This window comes from Spodoptera frugiperda, chromosome 11 (genome assembly GCF_023101765.2).
Source record: "Spodoptera frugiperda isolate SF20-4 chromosome 11, AGI-APGP_CSIRO_Sfru_2.0, whole genome shotgun sequence".
Classification (NCBI taxonomy): Eukaryota; Metazoa; Arthropoda; class Insecta; order Lepidoptera; family Noctuidae; genus Spodoptera; species Spodoptera frugiperda.
This window is the reverse complement of record NC_064222.1, coordinates 9,631,643-9,649,821: the sequence shown is the minus strand read 5'-3', so window position 1 is coordinate 9,649,821 and position 18,179 is coordinate 9,631,643. Positions and strand designations below refer to the sequence as shown.

Genomic DNA, 18,179 nt, shown 5'->3' with positions numbered 1-18,179 from the left:
ACAAAACTTCTCCCATTAAACACATCGATTTGAGGAACTCTCGAATAGATTTTCACGTCGGTGACTGCGTGGCTCTTTATCAATTCTACATCGAGAAATCGTGTCGCCGCCCGACTTTTATCGATTCCACTTGATACCGGACATCGATTCCATTTTATTCGAGTATTCGATTAGGCGAGAATCGATTTAGGTCAGGGTTGACGTTTAACCTTTGTTTGAGAAGGTGTCAGTGTCACTCAGATCTTATAAATATTTATATTTTCGTCGTTATTTTTGACCGTGACTATATAGTACTGAATATGGATGACATAAGGGTGGTTTTCGCTTAATTGGGCCCGTTTTTCTTCGTAATTGGCGCTTTTATGGCAATTTAAGGTGATTTTTTAATTTGCATTCGCTTATGGGACTGTTTTGGTCTTTGAGTGGTTGTAACCTATATTTCCGTGTTTTAGAATGGTCGATTACATTCGGTATTTCGAATTATCGGATCTGAAATCCTTAGATATATCTGAGAATAGAAAGGAGGCTGGAAGTTTACTTATGTTTGGGAGGTGTTTAGGAACCTTATTCCTATTCATGTTGGTATTGACGACATGACTGTGTGTGATCTTCTTGTAGTACCTACGTCTATGATCGAACGTGTGATTGTTGTGGAATGTGATTTAAATACTTATTGACTACAAAACTTTATTTTGTTTTTTTTTAAACGTTGCCCCACACTCAGACTTCCTCTTGTGTCGTGGGAGCGTTTACAAACATATAAGTTCATGTACACATGACACCCAGACTCCAAACAACAATTTGTGGATAGAGAGTTGCTCCAGATGGGAAACGAACCTTCTACACGCTGCGCGGATGCCGGTAACCGAGCAATCAAAACTTGAATGGCTACATCTTAAAAATACACCTTTATTTCTTCCTACACATAACACAAGCCACATTTTCACACATGCCTTTAAAAATAACACTTTCATTTTTCATAAGCCGTAACAAGATAATATTGAACAAAGTTGAAAAAGTGATAATTTGGGTCGTGAACCCATGACCCGACCTTTCGAACATTCTCCCTTTTAAATACACGCTCTCTTTCGTTAGCCAAACTAGTTTTGAATATTAAATACATGAATATTTGAATAACCGATACGTGTTACGAATCCTAATCGGAATAGACTAGGTATTGGAATTATGCGAATTATGCGAATTTAAATTATGTTTTTGTTTGTTTTAATAATCTTTGTGGCGTGTTGTGTTTGGGATTGTTGTGTGTGTTTTAAGGAGGACTAAGGGGGAGGCCTTTGTTCAACAGTGGACGTCTTCTGGCTAATGATGATGATGATGATGATGATGATGATGTGTGTTTTTCTTTTTTGTTGTTGGTCTTTTAAGGTGTCTCGGCACTGGATGGTTTTATGTTGTAGATGTTTATGTAGTGTATCTTTATACATAGCTATATGTATAATGAATTAAGTGGCATGTAGTAAGACACTGTGTCTAGCAATAATTATGATGATGATCTTTTCAACAGTTTTATGATTTTGTATTAAGTTTTACATCATATTAACAGCTGAATAAATGGTCACTACTGACCAAAAATTTCTTCTTATACGGAGAAGATTTGAACATTAATCACCACGCTTGTTCATTACGGGTTGGCGATTTCAAATTTCTATTCAGGAACTATAAGCCCAGGTTTCCTCAAACCGGAGCTAAACGGGTTTATCGGGGCTCCAGATCGAAAAGCAGGAATAGGGAGATATTTAGTCAGTAAGAGTCTGACGCTCCCTCTCGCCCAAGGCGGGAGAAGTCAGTGGACAATTTTCCCCCTTAAAAAAAGGCTTTCTCACAATGTTTTCCTTCGTCTTAAACACCCGGGCCATTACGACGAGAAATTGTATAGCTATGTGTGTCCAACACTACAATAGGGGATTTCCAGGAATATGAAATCCTCACTATGACTGCCTCGTTGGTCGAGTGGTCGCAAGTGCGACTGCCGGACAAGGGGTCTCGGGTTCGATTTCCGGGTCGGGCAAAGTATTACTGGGCTTTTTTCGGATTTTCGAAAATTTCTCAGTGGCAGCACGGAGTCTGGAAATGTGCCCGGTATATGGCAATAGGTTCACCACCTATTACATGGGACTTACAACATAAATTGTGAAAAGTGGGTGTACATTGTACAGTGGCATTTCATGCCCATAATGTGCACCTCTGCCTACCCCTTCGGGGATTAAAGGCGTGACGATATGTATGTATGTATGAAATCCTCATCCTCAGCAGTCTTAACAACCACGCCACGCCACACAAACTCTAAATACCGACTAACTACTCAGCGTACGTGCTAGTCAACACTTGCATACAATACCCGTCCCCAACAATAGACGGCAACTAATATTAAAGTCTACCTATCTGTAAGTTTGTACCGTACCAAGTTGTACAGTAACTGCTCATAGTACTCACACTTAGCCCAGGTAATAGGTTTAGCTTGAGCGTTGAGAACTTGGATGTAGTTGTCCATTGAATAATTATGGTGGCTTTGGATATACATATGGATGAATAGAGGTACGTGTGTATGCTATGTTAGTGGTATATATTATGTGGTTGTTTAAGTAAATAAAGTATCGTGATTCGTAACACTTGGCGTTGGTAGGATATTTTTTATCCCACATTCAAAAATACTATATGCTGCATCGGCATCGGTTCAGCGAAACGCGAGATAATATACATAGATTAAAAAGCATTTTGTTTATAGTTTATTTTTAATTTAACTTCGACGTATAACCGGCTAAAAGTGCATTTTACAACTTACATTTTAACATTCCCCTGTACTAATCCCCTCAAGGATTAAACATAACGAAACAGATCTCCAGAAACTCCCAATTCTAAATTCACTAAAGCCTTAACGGTCTTGCTTAACCCCTAAGCCAGTTAACTAGAGTTTCCGCAATTCAGTTTCGAGAAGAGGCTTCAAAGGTATGAGTCCAATTATCAACTTTGGTTCAATAATCAAATGGACCAATTAAAACTCTCGCCTTAATTTTTGGGGCCCCGAAAATGACGGTAAGGGCACAAGCATTTGGCTCTTCATGACAGACCAATTAGTATTTCGATTTTCCTGGTGTTACTGAGCAAAAAATTTTCGGTTAATTGAAGTATCGGCTTGCTTTGATTGAATGCTGTTTTTGATACCTTTCGTCCAATTTAGGTGTTAAATTTTTTGAGTGTTGTGTTAAAGTTTTTTTTGTGTCGCCTGATTTTTGGTTAACACTTTAACTACCACGTTGGACACTGGATTTGCTTTTATAGTTTTCTTTCGGCAGTAAATGCTTTAAGGAAAGTAGTTAGTTTTATTGGTGTTATAATTCTTTGATACAGTTTCTGAGACTTTTCTTGTACCTATGTATTTTATTGAATGAGCCTCATTACACTAAGTGTGAAATTTATTGAAGACTATCTGATGTTTTTGTTTTCATGCTTAAATTAAGTATGTGGCAAGGAAACCCTAGAAATGGCTCAAAAAACACGACAAGACTATCCCTATTTTGTAAGTAATGAGTTTTTTATATCGTGGTGGCCCGGAGTTTTAAGACGTCCACTTTTCTTGGATGAGGGTACGAAACCTAGATTTCTAATTTATAATTGTAAGTCAGAAATTCCTATCTCGCATTGAGTAAGCGTGGTGATTATACTCAAACTTTTTCCGTGCGAGAATAAGCCTTTGGTCACCAGTGCCAACTGATAGCTATTGATGTGTGATGTATGTTTAATGTAAAATATTCTTACATCGATACTTAATCCTCTTACAATGTATTAATGATAAAGAAAAATATCCTTTGCAAAAATACTAAACTAACAACTATCACAAAATACACAAACATTTAACTTCCCTCCTTAAAAAGAAATCCAACCAAAAATCGACGATACTACCTCATGCTTCATCTTTTCACTTGAAGAGAATATTGCACTCTGAAAGAAGCCTCATTTCTCGCCCGTCTCCCGGCCTCCTGAAATTGAATTGCCTGAAAATAGCCTTCATGGCTACCGATACCTGAAAACACGTTTCGTCGCTGTCAGCGCCGATACTCGGATAATGTCTGGCTAACACTTTTACTAAGTTTGAAAAGGAGATGCAATTTGTTTTGTTTGTTGTTATTGTTTTTTGAGTAGCTTCTGTCTGTAGCTTCACCCGTATTCCTGTGTGATAAAATGGAGATGACGTGGACCTTGTGTTATACCAGACTATAATCCTGTTTAAAATTTCATACCAATCCCTTCAGCTGTTTTGACATGATTGTGTAACAAACACAAACTCATAAGCTTTCACGTTTAAAATTTTAGTAAAATAGTGCTTCATCGTAGGTCGCATTTTCACTGACCATTAAATGTAAAAAAAAAAAATGTTGTGATATGTATTAAAAAATCTAAACAATATCCTCACCTATGAATGAAATACAACCAAAACCCTTCCTACCAAAAGATAACATCATGATATAATTCAGTCAAATACACGTGTACGAGAAACATGCTCCCAACGACAGCACGATACGTTGTCGAACGCGGTAGTAGTTGTAACTTGTGACGTCACTACACAGCTATCCATACTTCCATACTATGTAATATTATACATGTGATAGTGTGTGTGTGTGTCTGTTTGTTTGTTCGTCTTTTACGGCAAAATGGAGTGATGAATTGACGTGTTTTTTTTAATAGAGATAGTTGAAGAAATGAAGATTGTCATTGGTGGGTATTTTGTCTCTTTTTAACCCCTAATTCCCTTAAATTGGGGATGAAAGTTTGTATAGAGCATTTTGTAATTTTCAACAAAGCTAGGCTATACGTTTGTCTCTTTTTAACCCCTTAATTCAATAAAATGGGGGATGAAAGTTTGTATGGAGCGTTTCGTAATTTTTTAAGTAAGCTAAAAATTGCTATGTGGACTATTTGTGACCTATTTTTCTGTAAATCTGTCCCTAACCCTATAAAAGGACGCGATCGAAGCCGCGGGTAAAACTTAGTATAATATATAATGATTTATAGACAGAGTTTAAGTTCCGACAAACTTGTGATCGATGGTGCGACACAGATGCTATCACATATGAGCTGGATACATTGTATTATGTAAGTTTTCTAGTTCAAACTCAAGTTAGGTTTAAGTTTAAACTAAGCATTAGTTGTATCTGATCTTAAGGAACAGCGGTGTTTGTAATGTATAAAGTTTGGTTGTAAGGAAGGTATTGTAATACGTTTTACTGTTTTGGCATATCTTTAATCTTTATTTAATAATGTTATAAAAGAGCGAAATACCAAATGTATCTTTATATGCGATTTAGACTTTATAAAGTTAGATACGCAGTTAAATTAAGTGTGGGAGAGTCATGCTTCGGCACGAATAGGCCGGCTCAATCGGAGTGATACCACGGCCTCACAGAAAACCGACGCAAATCAATGTTTGCTTTGTGTGTCGTTGTGTGAGTGAGGTTACCGGAGGCCCAATTACCACCTTCTCAATCTTCCTATTTCCGGATTCCCCAACAAACTTTAAATTCCTAACCCCAAAAGGCCGGCAACGCACTTGTAACGTCTCGAGTGTTTCAAATGTCCATGGGCGGCGGCAATTGCTTACCATCAGGTGATCCATCTGCTCGTTTACCGGCTTATTCCATAAAAAACGATGCTTGTACCAGGAAAGGCCTGTATCACAGGAGAAAATACGAGTAAATAAATTAGTGCTATCCCGTTTTGATAAACGAGATAAATACTGAGACTACGTCGTTACGTAACGCCTTAGTAGAACAATTTAGTAGACAATTGTGACCACCTCTGTGCCGGTATTATAGGAGTTGTCTAATAGACGACGTATTTGAACGATACCGTGCAGTAGTGCTATCTGGTAAAACTTTTACTTATGACGAGGTTCCGACCTTCAAGCCTAGCTTCTTGGTGATAAAATACTAGAGAGTGTGGGATTTGTATCTCACAAACACCACTTCGGTGGTCATCTTCCACACCTGTAAGTAGCACCGGGTCATCTTAATAGACCTGCTCCGGTATCAGGTTGAACCTAGAACTTTTTAATTCCGATCTTTAACCTATCTGACAGACGTGGAGATTATAGCAAATCCTCTTATGTAGAAGAGGCCAAGTTCCAACATATACATCCCAAAAAACTACATAGCCCTTTGAAATTTCATAATTAATTTTAGTTTTCAACACTTTAAAGTTTAGCCTAAAATTTCGACAAACAAATGAAAGCTTTTAGTCTAGTTTTAATCTGGATAGAAATATTTACTAAATATTATGAAGTAAATCGAGTTAGTCAATTAATTAATCTATATTTGGTTAGTTAGTTAGTTAGTTTGTTGTTCAGTTGATTATTTCGTCCGATAACTGTTATTAGGTTAAATGAGTTTGAATGTCTGTTTGTAGTTTTGAAGTTAGTTTGTGCTAATTGATGTTTTTTTGATAATTGTATAACGTCAAAATTGTTAATCCGTAAAGGAGTAAATGTGTTAATTGAATGAAACACCGATTTTTCATGGGTTCTTAAAATTACCTATGTTTTTTATATGGAAAGATGCGTACTATGGATGCGTCCTGTGAATGCTTTCCTAACCATCGATATATCGCAATCTTGAGTTGCGCTTTTTCCTCGTGCAGCTACTTTGCGGCGGCACATCTTCATAACACATCATACTCGCACTGCTACATAGCTTAGTATCAGTGGAAACGGTGACTTAGTTTCACAGCTTATTTATCACATTGTCGCAGCATAGCTACATAGCACATATTTGTTGCATGCTTATTTATGTTATCCTATGTGTATATTACCCCCTTGTGTTATGTAATGTTATTATTAATAAATAATGGTAGGAAGGAATTTAAGATTATTTCACGCAAATCTCAAGCCTTGATTAATAAACAAATAACTTTTGTTATTAAAATAAAGCCGATATTTCGAGTACTCTTGAAGCCCATTTGGGTAAGCACGGGCACTTGATTAAATCGACGCGTGGGATGAGAGTCAGTCAGTGATGGAATGCAGTCGTTGAGATAACTATTTTGGTGTTGTGTTAATTGTTTTGATGATTTTGTGTATTTTTTTTTGTTATCGTTGTTGGCCTAAAATTAATCGTATTAGAATTTGCAAGTCTTATACCATATTTTATGTAAAGATGGACCGTGAGTTTATGTGTGTTGGACATGATATTAGTTAAATGTAAAACCTTTTTTTTACAAGTGATGAAATCTATGTACAAGATTGCTTAATATTACATAATAACTAGCTTCTTCTAGCGATTTTGCCATCGTTTCCGTGTGATAAAAAGTATCCTATCGTCTAAGTTAGCTGATACTCTGTTCGTATACCAATTTTCTTCAAAATTCGGTCAGTAGTTTCAGCGTGATTGACGGACAATTATCCGAACGAACAAACTTTTACATTTATAATATTAATGTGATATGATCCAACGCGCATTGAGCAAGAGTGGTGATTATTGCTCAAACCTTTTCCGTACGAGAAGAGGCCATTAAGCAGCAGTGGTCATGTAAAGGCTGTTGATGATCATGACCATGTGATATTGTCTTTATATCAGTGTATCTATAGAAATAGAAGTAAGTGTAGATATTTTAGCCATCAATATAAACCAATATATAAGCCTATATTTTACTCTGTCACATAGTATTATCTCGAATTGTCAGCAATACTGAACAAACCCACTTAACAGCCTCCATTTTGGCCATTCAAAGAAAAATATTACTAAAAACTATATGACATAGAAACCAATATCGCAGTTTCAATTTTTCACTCGTTTTACTATTCGAATGGGCCTAAAATAAAAGCGTAGGGGATTGTGACGTAGGGAAGTAACATATGACGGTTTTCATGGAAACCATTTTTGGACAAACTGTGTAACGCAAATACGTTGGTACGTTTGTTTGTGTGGAAAACTTTCGTTGTTTTTACGATATTTTTAGAATAGAGCCTCTATTTTGGTAGTTGATCTTTTAAATTATTTATTCGTTTCGCCCGCAGTGTGGGATATGTCAATAGCGGCTTTATCAATTGTTAAAAGTATATTTTTTTCGTTAGTGACATTTTCATAGTTTGACAAAATCAATTGCTTTTACATATTTTTTTTTTTTATGGAAACGAGTAGATAGACGGATCACCTGATGGTAAGCGATCAGCGCTACCCATGGACGTCAGCAACACTAGATTCATAGGTATATTGCCAGCATTTTTAAAAGGAAGTCTTTACTTAAAGGTTTGAAGTAGGAGTAAATAATTATATAGGAGTACATACGTATTTACAAATCAATCTGTCTGTTAGGTCAACAGACCTAAAAGAGAGGTAAGAAGAAACATCTTCTTACCTCTCTTTTATTATATAATGAGTGCAGTGAGTACTACTCAGTATTCATAGTCAGATTTTTATCTCTTTCAACGTGAGTGTAATATGTTATCGGTAAATATCTTAGACATTTATTAAAAATTAATCTTAAAATTCCACAGGACTTTTCTCGATTTTTCGATTTTTTTTTAGGCACTAGCACAGGTCTGGAATCGTGCCCGGTATATATGGCAATAGGCGCACACCCTATTACATGGGACTTATAAATAACACAAATGGTAAAAAGCGGGTGTACATTGAAAAGTGGCATTACGTGCCGTTATGTACACCTCTGCCTACTTTTTCCGAGATAAAAGACGTAACATTACATTTATTTACACAAAATGCAATGCAAAAGAAAATCTACCAACATGAATATAAGCTCGCAAATCTATAAGATTCGCAATCCTTTCACCAGACGATCAGTGGCACAAAGCATTGCTTATCAAGCCGTATTCAATGGTTCCGAGTACTCTACATCGTACTCTATTGAGGAATCTTATTCAGAAGTACGATTACTCGTTCAAGCGACAAATATGTATTGGCAAACATCTCTTGAATAATATGTCTGTATGTAATGTTATGTATAGTGAATGAGTAATGCATAGCTAGCTAGGTTTCTGGGTTAGATTCGCCCGCATGGTTAAAAGTAAATAGTAAAGTATATAGAGAGAATACTGCCTCATTGGCCGTGTGGTTGCAAGTGCGACTGCTGGCTGGGCCAGGGGTATTGGGTTCGATTCCCGGGTCAGGCGGAGTATTACTGGTTTTTTCGGATGTTCGAAAAAGTAGTACGGTGCCTGGAAGTGAACCCGGAATATAGCAATACGCTCACTATTACATGGGACTTCCATCATAAATTGTGAAAAGTGGGTGCACATTGTAAAGTGTCATTACGTGCTATAATGCCTACCCCCTCCGGGATAAAAGGCGTGACATTGCAAAAAGAAGGATACAGCTTCTAGCCTATTTGTCAATTTTGGTATAGTTATTAATTAAAAGTGGAGAAAGAGAAATAGTCGTTGTGTGAAACGATGCCTGTATAGTGTTTCCGAGTAAGGCCAAACCTCTCCGCAGGTGGAGTCTTGTTTATATATTTGATGGGTCGATGTTTGGCCCTTTATAACGCCTGGTGGTAAGCGATGATGCGGTATACGAAGGAATGTTGTGGGTATCAATTTATTGGTGGTAATGGTTTGGTGGTTGGTGTTGAGTACTTATTATCAGATGATACATCCTTTTTCGCTAGCTATTACTATATGTATGTTTTTTTTTGTAATATAAACTTAGGATAAATTAAAATTGGTATGAGTTAATATATTGTAAACCTTCGCCTTTACTCCAAAAAATGCAGTTTTATACTTTTTTCTAACATAAACTTAAGATAAAATTATTTTCTTCTTTTACCTTTACATATTTTATAACGGTGCAAATACACTATTTTCCTTTCTAACTTTCGTTCTAATTAAACCTGAAGTAATATAACTGTCTATTCTGTTTACATTACTTATTTATTTACTATGACAAAAGTCAATGTCAACTGTCAATGTTCTTAGTTTAGTACCTTTATTAAATAATAGATGACACTGTGCCGTGACGTCATATTGTACATCGCGGTGTTAAGATTCTCCGTCAATATATGACCTGAGCAGTGTTTTATGCAATAAATTGTCTTACTCTGGACACGATTGTTTTATTTCTCACGAGATATTTTTGGGACGTGAACAAGTGGTCCTTCGGAGCCGGGTGAAGGACTGGTGTGCATCGTCTTCCTGTGGTCGTAGGGTTGCATGGTCAACCTGCCGCGAGTGGCGCGAGTGTAACGTCAGCGCGGGTAGCATCGGCGGACCGTATAAGTTTGGCGCTTACGCGTATATGTACAAGTGGTACACAGCGGTCGGCGGTGGTTCCTGTTGGCGTGCGCGGCAGCTGCGGCGCGGGGGGAGGAGTACCCCGCATATCATTGCGACGAGCTACGTAAAAGTGAGTGACAGTGAAGTGATGTGATACGAAGACAAACTGTGAGTACTTTATAATATCAAAGTGACTAAATTAATATATTGAGACTTAACCATAACAAGCAAATTTAGACCTTATTAACTTAGAAAATTTTACTTAGCAATTTGGACTTAGAATAATTTCGATAAAAAGTGAACTACGGGGAACCTATGCCCGATTTTGCAGCGAAGTGTAATAAGTTCAAAGACTTGTGATTTTTTACGTGTTGACTACGGACTTAGCATAACTTTCCAGAACAGTTTGTGTAAAGTACTTTATTTATTTATATCAACATGGAAGCGTTGAGTAATTTACAATTTAATCTAGAGTCTACTATCAGTAAAGCAAGGTCTAATTTTAAGAAATCACCTAAGGAGCGACTAACCAGTTCTTATATAGAAACTAGACTAGAAAATTTAGAAGGTCAGCCTTTTTTGAAACTCATAGGAAAATTGTGTCATCTGTTAAGTCTATTGATTACGAAAAATCTGAATATAACATAAAAAACACTTATGAGACTACGGAAGAATTATTTACTGAGTATAAAACAGAGTTGAAGGAAGCATTGAAAAAAATTGTTTGTTCGGATAGTTCAGCTAAATTGCTTGAATCTTCTGCGAAAGGTTCTAAAGAGATATGTTCTGTGAAATTGCCTAAGATTGAATTGCCTATGTTTACGGGAAGTTATTCTGAATGGATTAGTTTTAGAGATTTATTTAAATCCTTAATACACGATAATAGTGCACTTGACGACGTTCAAAAATTGCACTATTTGAAATCACATTTGTCTGGAGAGGCTGAAGGTCTTTTACGGCACATTCCTATTACTAGTAGTAATTATGCAACCTGTTGGAGTAAATTAGAGAATCGCTATAATAATAAAAAAATATTTAGCTAATTGTATAATTAAACGTTTTATGAGTCAAAAAAATATTGTAACAGAATCTTCTAGTGCTATTAAGGAATTATTAGATACTTCTAATGAATGTTTACATGCTTTGAGAAATTTAGCCATAATGGTTGAGCATTGGGATGTTATAGTTATTTACGTATTGAGTTTAAAACTAGATACTGAGTCACGTAAACAATGGGAAATGAAAATTAGTGATTGTTCAGACGAATTGCCTACAATGAATCAGTTCAAATCTTTCCTTGAACAAAGATTTCGGTCTTTGGAATTTTTAGATAACAAAGGTCAAGGTCGTCAGTTCAATCGTAATGTGCCAGTCAAGTCACTTCATGTATCGACTATATTGTGTATATTTTGTCAGGATAACCACAAGCTTGCTAATTGTAAAAAGTTCGCCGGTCTCGATATTGATAAGCGTCGTAATTTTGTCCAAACAAACGGTTTATGTTATAATTGTCTAGGGGCAAATCACTCCGTATATGCATGCCGCCAGTCCACTAGATGTCATATATGTAAAAAGAAGCATCATAGTCTTCTTCATCTCAGAAATGTCTCCAAATCAGGTGGTGATAGTAACAAACCTGATCAAGTTGCAGAAAGCAGTGTGTCTGCTGTTGCCACTTCAAACCAGAGTAATTCCACTAATATTGTAAGTTGTTTTGCTAATAGTCATAGCCAAATATTATTGGCTACTGCGCTGATTGCAGCGGAATCAAAGAGCGGTACTGCTATAGTATTAAGATCTCTGTTAGACCAGGGATCTCAGGCTTCCTTTGTGACGGAGTCCGCAGTCCAGCTCTTAGGTCTTAAAAGAATACCAACTAAAGGTTTAATTTCAGGTATAGGTTGTGATCAAGATCAATCAACAATTTCATTAAATTCGATGGTTCTCATTAAGGTAAAATCACGCGTTGACCCTAGTTTTATTATTACGGTTAAGGCTTATGTTTTAAAGAAATTGACGACTATTTTACCGGAAAGGAAAGTTATGGCAAACGTTTTGACTACAATCTCGTCTTTGACTTTAGCAGATCCTTCGTTCGATACTCCGAACAAGATTGATTTGCTTTTAGGTGCTGAAGTTTATGGCCAGATTTTGTTAGAAGGTTTAATCAGAGGTTCACCTGGTCAACTCATCGCACAAAATACAAGACTAGGATGGATCTTGTCTGGTCAAGTAGGTGAAATCAACCAAAGCGAGACATGCCACAATACAGTCGTCACATTGCATTCTACTCTCACAGATGAGAATACACTCCTCAAACAATTCTGGGAGCTAGAAGCTGAACCCAAAGGCGTTAACGACAAGGTCTACTTGACCCCAGAAGAACAAAGGTGTGAAGAGATATTTAAGGGCACGACCAAACGAGATGAATCTGGTCGCTATATTGTGCATATGCCCTTCAGGTCAAGCGATCCTGCTTGTAAATATGGTGGATCAAAACACATTGCTCTTAAACGCTTTTTAACCTTAGAAAAGCGATTTCTAAGGAATCCAGAGTTCAAGGCTCAGTATTCAGCTGTTATCAATGAATATATAGCTCTTAATCATATGGATATAGTACAAGATAGGGATAAAGAAGGTTGTGTGTACCTACCTCATCATGCCGTCATCCGTAATGAAAGAAGTACAACAAAGGTGCGCATCGTGTTTGATGCATCATGTGTAGGTAGCAACGGGGTATCTCTTAATCACGATTTAATGGTGGGTCCTCCTCTACAACCTGAACTTCGTCATATTATCATGCGGTGGCGTTGTGAACCTATCTGTCTGGTCGCGGACATCGTCAAGATGTATCGACAGATTAGGGTGTGCAATGATCACACAGATTTTCAGCGCATATTGTGGCGTGAGAATCCAGATGACGAAATTCAGGTGTTACGTCATTTGCGAGTAACGTTCGGAACATCATCGGCGCCTTACCTGGCGGTAAGATCATTGCAGCAGTTAGCTCAGGACAAAGGCGCTGAATTTCCTTTAGCAAAGAACCGCGTTCTTTCAGACTTCTACATGGATGACCTTATGACGGGCTGTCAAACCATAGAAGAAGGTGTAGAGATATACAAGCAGATATCGGAGCTACTTAAACGTGGAGGGTTTCAGCTCCAAAAGTGGGCTAGTAATAACAAAGAATTATTGAGATTAATTGAAGACGGTCAACAAATACCACAAACACAAGGGAACATGGAACTAAAAACGGATGCAATTTCAAAAATATTAGGTTTAACGTGGGACAAAGACAATGACGAGTTCGTTTATACTATTCAGCTTAATGAGCTAGATTTGCCAGTTACGAAGCGTAAGGTTATTTCGGACATAGCGCGACTATTCGATCCCCTCGGATGGTTAGCACCGATAATCATCACTGCGAAGGTGTTCATTCAACGAATATGGATGACCGGGATCGAATGGGACGCAGAACTACCTGCACCATTGCTAAAAGAGTGGCTTGACTTTCGGAAGAACCTTTGTAACCTTGTTAAGTTTCGTCTGCCTCGTTGGATCAACTCTAGCAAAAGAGAACAGGGTTCTAGAATTGCATGGCTTTTCAGACGCATCCAATGTAGCATAAGCCGCGGTGGTATACGTTCGCGTCATTGATAGAGAAGGACAAATTCATACAACCTTGGTAACTTCAAAAACCAAGGTTGCTCCTGTTAAGCAGGTATCAATCCCTCGTTTAGAGCTCTGTGGAGCTGTCTTACTAGCAAAACTTCTTCAAGAAGTCGCTTCAACTTTAGAAGTTCCCAAACAGCACTTATATGCGTGGACAGACTCCTCCGTCGTATTGGCGTGGTTAAGCAGCCACCCTAGTCGTTGGAAAACGTTCATCGCGAATCGTGTTTCCGAAATACTTACCATTATGGATAGAAGTCAGTGGTCACATGTGTCGTCGTCGGAAAATCCAGCAGATTGCGCATCTCGGGGAGTTAGCCCTTCTGAATGTAGCGACCTGCAACTCTGGAAAAGAGGTCCGGTATGGTTACAGAATGAAAAAATAGACTATAATAGAGGAAATATACAAGAAACTACGTTAGAAGAAAGAAAGATAAAAGGAAAATGTCATGCAACTGCAGTAGAATTTGATGACAGTCTATTAACTAGATTTTCTAAGTTCAGTAGGTTAATAAGAGTAATAGCTTATTGTAGAAGGTTTCTACGAATGAAAGAATCAGAACGTAATAAAATTAAAATAACTACTTGGCTAACTACAAAGGAATTAAATGAAGCTGTACTTACCTGTATCAAACTCTGTCAACTCCAGTCCTTTAGTGATGAAATAGAATCTGTGAAAAAGAACCGTAAATTAAATAAGGGTAGTAGACTTACCTCGTTGAGTCCTTTTCTTGACGATGACGGGATCTTAAGAGTTGGCGGCCGCTTGCACCGGGCTTCGATTGATGAGAATATGAAGCATCCCATTTTAATTCCTCACAAATCACACTTTACCAATCTTTTGATTGCAGAGGCTCACGAGAGAACTTTGCATGGCGGGCCGCAATTGATGTTGAATTACTTAAGATCCAAATACTGGATAATCAATGCAAAGACTCTCGTTAGGCAACATGTTCATAAGTGTGTAATTTGTATTCGATATTCCACACAAACACATCAACAAATGATGGGTCAGTTACCGAAGGCCAGGGTGTCTGTTCAGAAGCCTTTCCAATGCAGTGGTGTGGATTACGCAGGTCCAATCAGCATCCGAAGCTCTAAAGGTCGTGGTCATCACTCCACTAAGGGTTATATATGTTTATTTGTCTGCATGTCCACTCGAGCCATTCACCTCGAGGTTGTCAGCGACATGACATCTCAGAGTTTTCTTGCGTCTTTCAAGCGTTTTGTAGCCAGACGTGGCCGAGTATTGGACCTGTGGAGTGATAACGGGACCACATTTGTTGGTAGTGCAAAAGAATTGCGACAACTATTCAATGCTGAAAGGTCTGTGGTAGCTTCCGAGATAGCGGATTTTCTTTCTATGAATGGTACGACATGGCATTTCATACCTCCCCATGCTCCAAACTTTGGAGGATTGTGGGAGGCGGGTGTCAAGTCCACGAAGCACCATTTAAAGAGAATTATAGGCACCAGCACATTGACATTTGAAGAAATGACAACTGTGCTGGCTCAAATTGAGGCCTGCCTAAACTCGAGGCCTATCTCTCAGCTTTCTAATAGTCCAGAGGATTCGTGTCCATTGACGCCTGGGCATTTTCTCGTGGGTGAACCTCTGGTAACTGTACCTGATGTTAATTATGAAAATTCATCTGTTAGTAATCTGAAGCGGTGGCATCTTACCCAAAAAATGCTTCAAAATTTCTGGCGTAGATGGTCACTAGAGTACTTAACTCAATTGCAGCACCGATATAAATGGACAGATTGTAAGCCTGAACCTGAGATTGGAGACGTAGTTCTGGTGAAGGAGGATGGTCTTCCACCCGCTAGATGGCTATACGGTATCATTACAAATAAACATCCAGGTTTGGACAATATTACTCGCGTGGTAACAATACGGTGTAAAAATAATGAGATTAAAAGACCTATATCTAAATTAATTATCTTACCTGTAAATACTTAGTTATTGTTTATCACTTTATTGATGAAATTTATATTATTACATAAAGCATGAACTTGTATTGTAGATATAAGGCCCTAGATTTAGATTGTAATGGGTAGTCAAAAACGAATTAATTTAAGTTAATATTGTCATGTTTTGGTTGATGGACAGAGCCGTCCATGGTGGGCGGAATGTCTATTCTGTTTACATTACTTATTTATTTACTATGACAAAAGTCAATGTCAACTGTCAATGTTCTTAGTTTAGTACCTTTATTAAATAATAGATGACACTGTGCCGTGACGTCATATTGTACATCGCGGTGTTAAGATTCTCCGTCAATATATGACCTGAGCAGTGTTTTATGCAATAAATTGTCTTACTCTGGACACGATTGTTTTATTTCTCACGAGATATTTTTGGGACGTGAACAATAACTGACTGCACTGTACATAGTATACACCTCCTCATCACTCTCAAAGCAACATCAGTAATAAACCTCTAACTAAACAATATAACAAAGTACCTACCTATATCTCCCCAATAAATCCAACACCAATACACAATCAAATCCCGAACAGTTAGCAACAAAATCTCACGTCAAACAATTGCAACTATGTACCAAAATGTTAATGCGGGTCTCACAATGAATTTGACGTTCGAACCCCCACCGTAGGGTTGAATTGACAATCGTCTCGCGTCACTGCGTCGCTACCCGCTTTGTGTTTAGCTTCGATTTGAACGATCAAATGCACTATACGGGGTCATGTTTAGCGGTAGACGGGAAATGGATTTTGATACAGTGTTGTGTGATTGTGTGAGATGAAGTAGATTTATTGGAGGTTGTTTAGTTAGAGATCTAAGGTTTGGACGTAGTAATTTTTTATAGTATAAGACGGTAAACGAGCTGAAGGATCACCTTGATGGTAAGCAATCGTCGCCGCCCATGGACACTTGAAACATCAGAGGCGTTACAAGTACGTTGCCAGCCTTTTGGGGGTTAGGAATTTAAGGGTTGTTGGGGAATCGGGCCTCCGGTAACCTCACTCACATAACGCAAGCGTTGTTTCACGTCGGTTTTCTGTGAGGTCATGGTATCACTCCGGTCGAGCCGGCCCATTCGTGCCGAAGCATGGCTCTCCCACAGATGTCCTTTCATGGAATTAGTTGGTTAACAGACAAAAAGAGAGTGTTAATTAACAGACACCTTTCAATACCCATTTGAGGCATTGCTTAACAGTTTTCATCACTCTGGTACATATACCAAGATGCTGTACCAAATGTACCAGCAAGAGCACATTAGTGCTAGGGTATTACAATAGTCCTTTGATGAAACCCCTTGGAGATCAATTAGCTTGGGTAATCAACGGCTAATAGCTCGTGTAGTTTATGGCATGTTCGAAGTAATGGCACGTACGTACATCTCATCAAGCCAGACAACCAGTATAAACTGACCTTTGAATGTGTAGAGGGGTCATACAAAGCGAGGCCATGGTAAACTGGTTTTGTGTAGTTTGAATTGTAATCTTGTGTATATGTGTTAATTCACTATGGCGTTATGTATGGGGAATTATAAACTGATAGTGTACGGTGTCAAAAGAGGTTGTAGTTTAGATTAGATGCACCTTATAGAGTGTGTAGATGGGTGATATCAGTTTTGCATGATTTTGGGAGCACCTTTAGCTCGAAACTACGGTACGGTACCCGTATCTTATGAGTTCGTGTTTGAAATCTAGTAAGTATCAATTTTGCTTATAGTGACTGAGATATAGTGAAAATAAGGAAAATATCGAGAAGAAACCTAAACTTATAATTTCAGATTATAATTGAATATTATGTTATCTGCTTACTCACGTAGGTAACCGTTTGACGAGGAACTCGACTAGTTTCAAGCCATGCTAGAGACTCATATTCATGAGCAGTCTCAGAATATGAGCCTCTCTGTCTGAACAGTTACGTGAGTAAGCCGATAACATAATAATTAATTTAGTATGAATCACGAAGGTTATAATTCAAATTATAAGTTTGAATTTTATATGTACATTTTAAAAGTTAATATTTTTTATTGCAAATTACTTTCGTAATTTGGCCCAGTAAAATAAATACGTTACAGTACTCAATAATCCTAAACACTGAACAGCCTGAAATATATACTGAAACACATTGAAATAGTTTTCAAACAGTTTAATAATAGTCTGATTGCACATTCCAATGGTTTTAAATTGATCAATCGTTTGGAATAGTAATTCAAATAAACTAATTCATAGAATTAGTGACTGCAGTAATTCATTATATTAATGTCAGAATAGATCGAATATACATAAATAA

The 18,179-nt window shown here is 37.7% G+C and overlaps 2 protein-coding genes across 3 annotated transcripts in view; both read left to right on the top strand.

The window, feature by feature from the left end:
* Positions 1-18,179, top strand: part of LOC118274751 (uncoordinated protein 58) — a 369,374-nt gene that overhangs the window by 105,010 nt on the left and 246,185 nt on the right. The gene's annotated exons all lie outside the window — the stretch shown is intronic.
* LOC126911246 (uncharacterized) lies at positions 12,281-13,865 on the top strand. Its single transcript, XM_050697122.1, has 2 exons — positions 12,281-13,763; positions 13,846-13,865. The coding sequence occupies exons 1-2, from the start codon at positions 12,281-12,283 to the stop codon at positions 13,863-13,865; spliced, it is 1,503 nt and encodes a 500-aa protein (XP_050553079.1).

Coding starts and splice junctions, on each gene's coding strand:
- LOC126911246 (XM_050697122.1), top strand. CDS start 12,281: ATGGCAAACGTTTTGACTACAATCTCGTCTTTGACTTTAGCAGATCCT. Junction 13,764..13,845: donor TGACTTTCGGAAGAACCTTT/GTAACCTTGTTA, acceptor ATGGCTTTTCAG/ACGCATCCAATGTAGCATAA.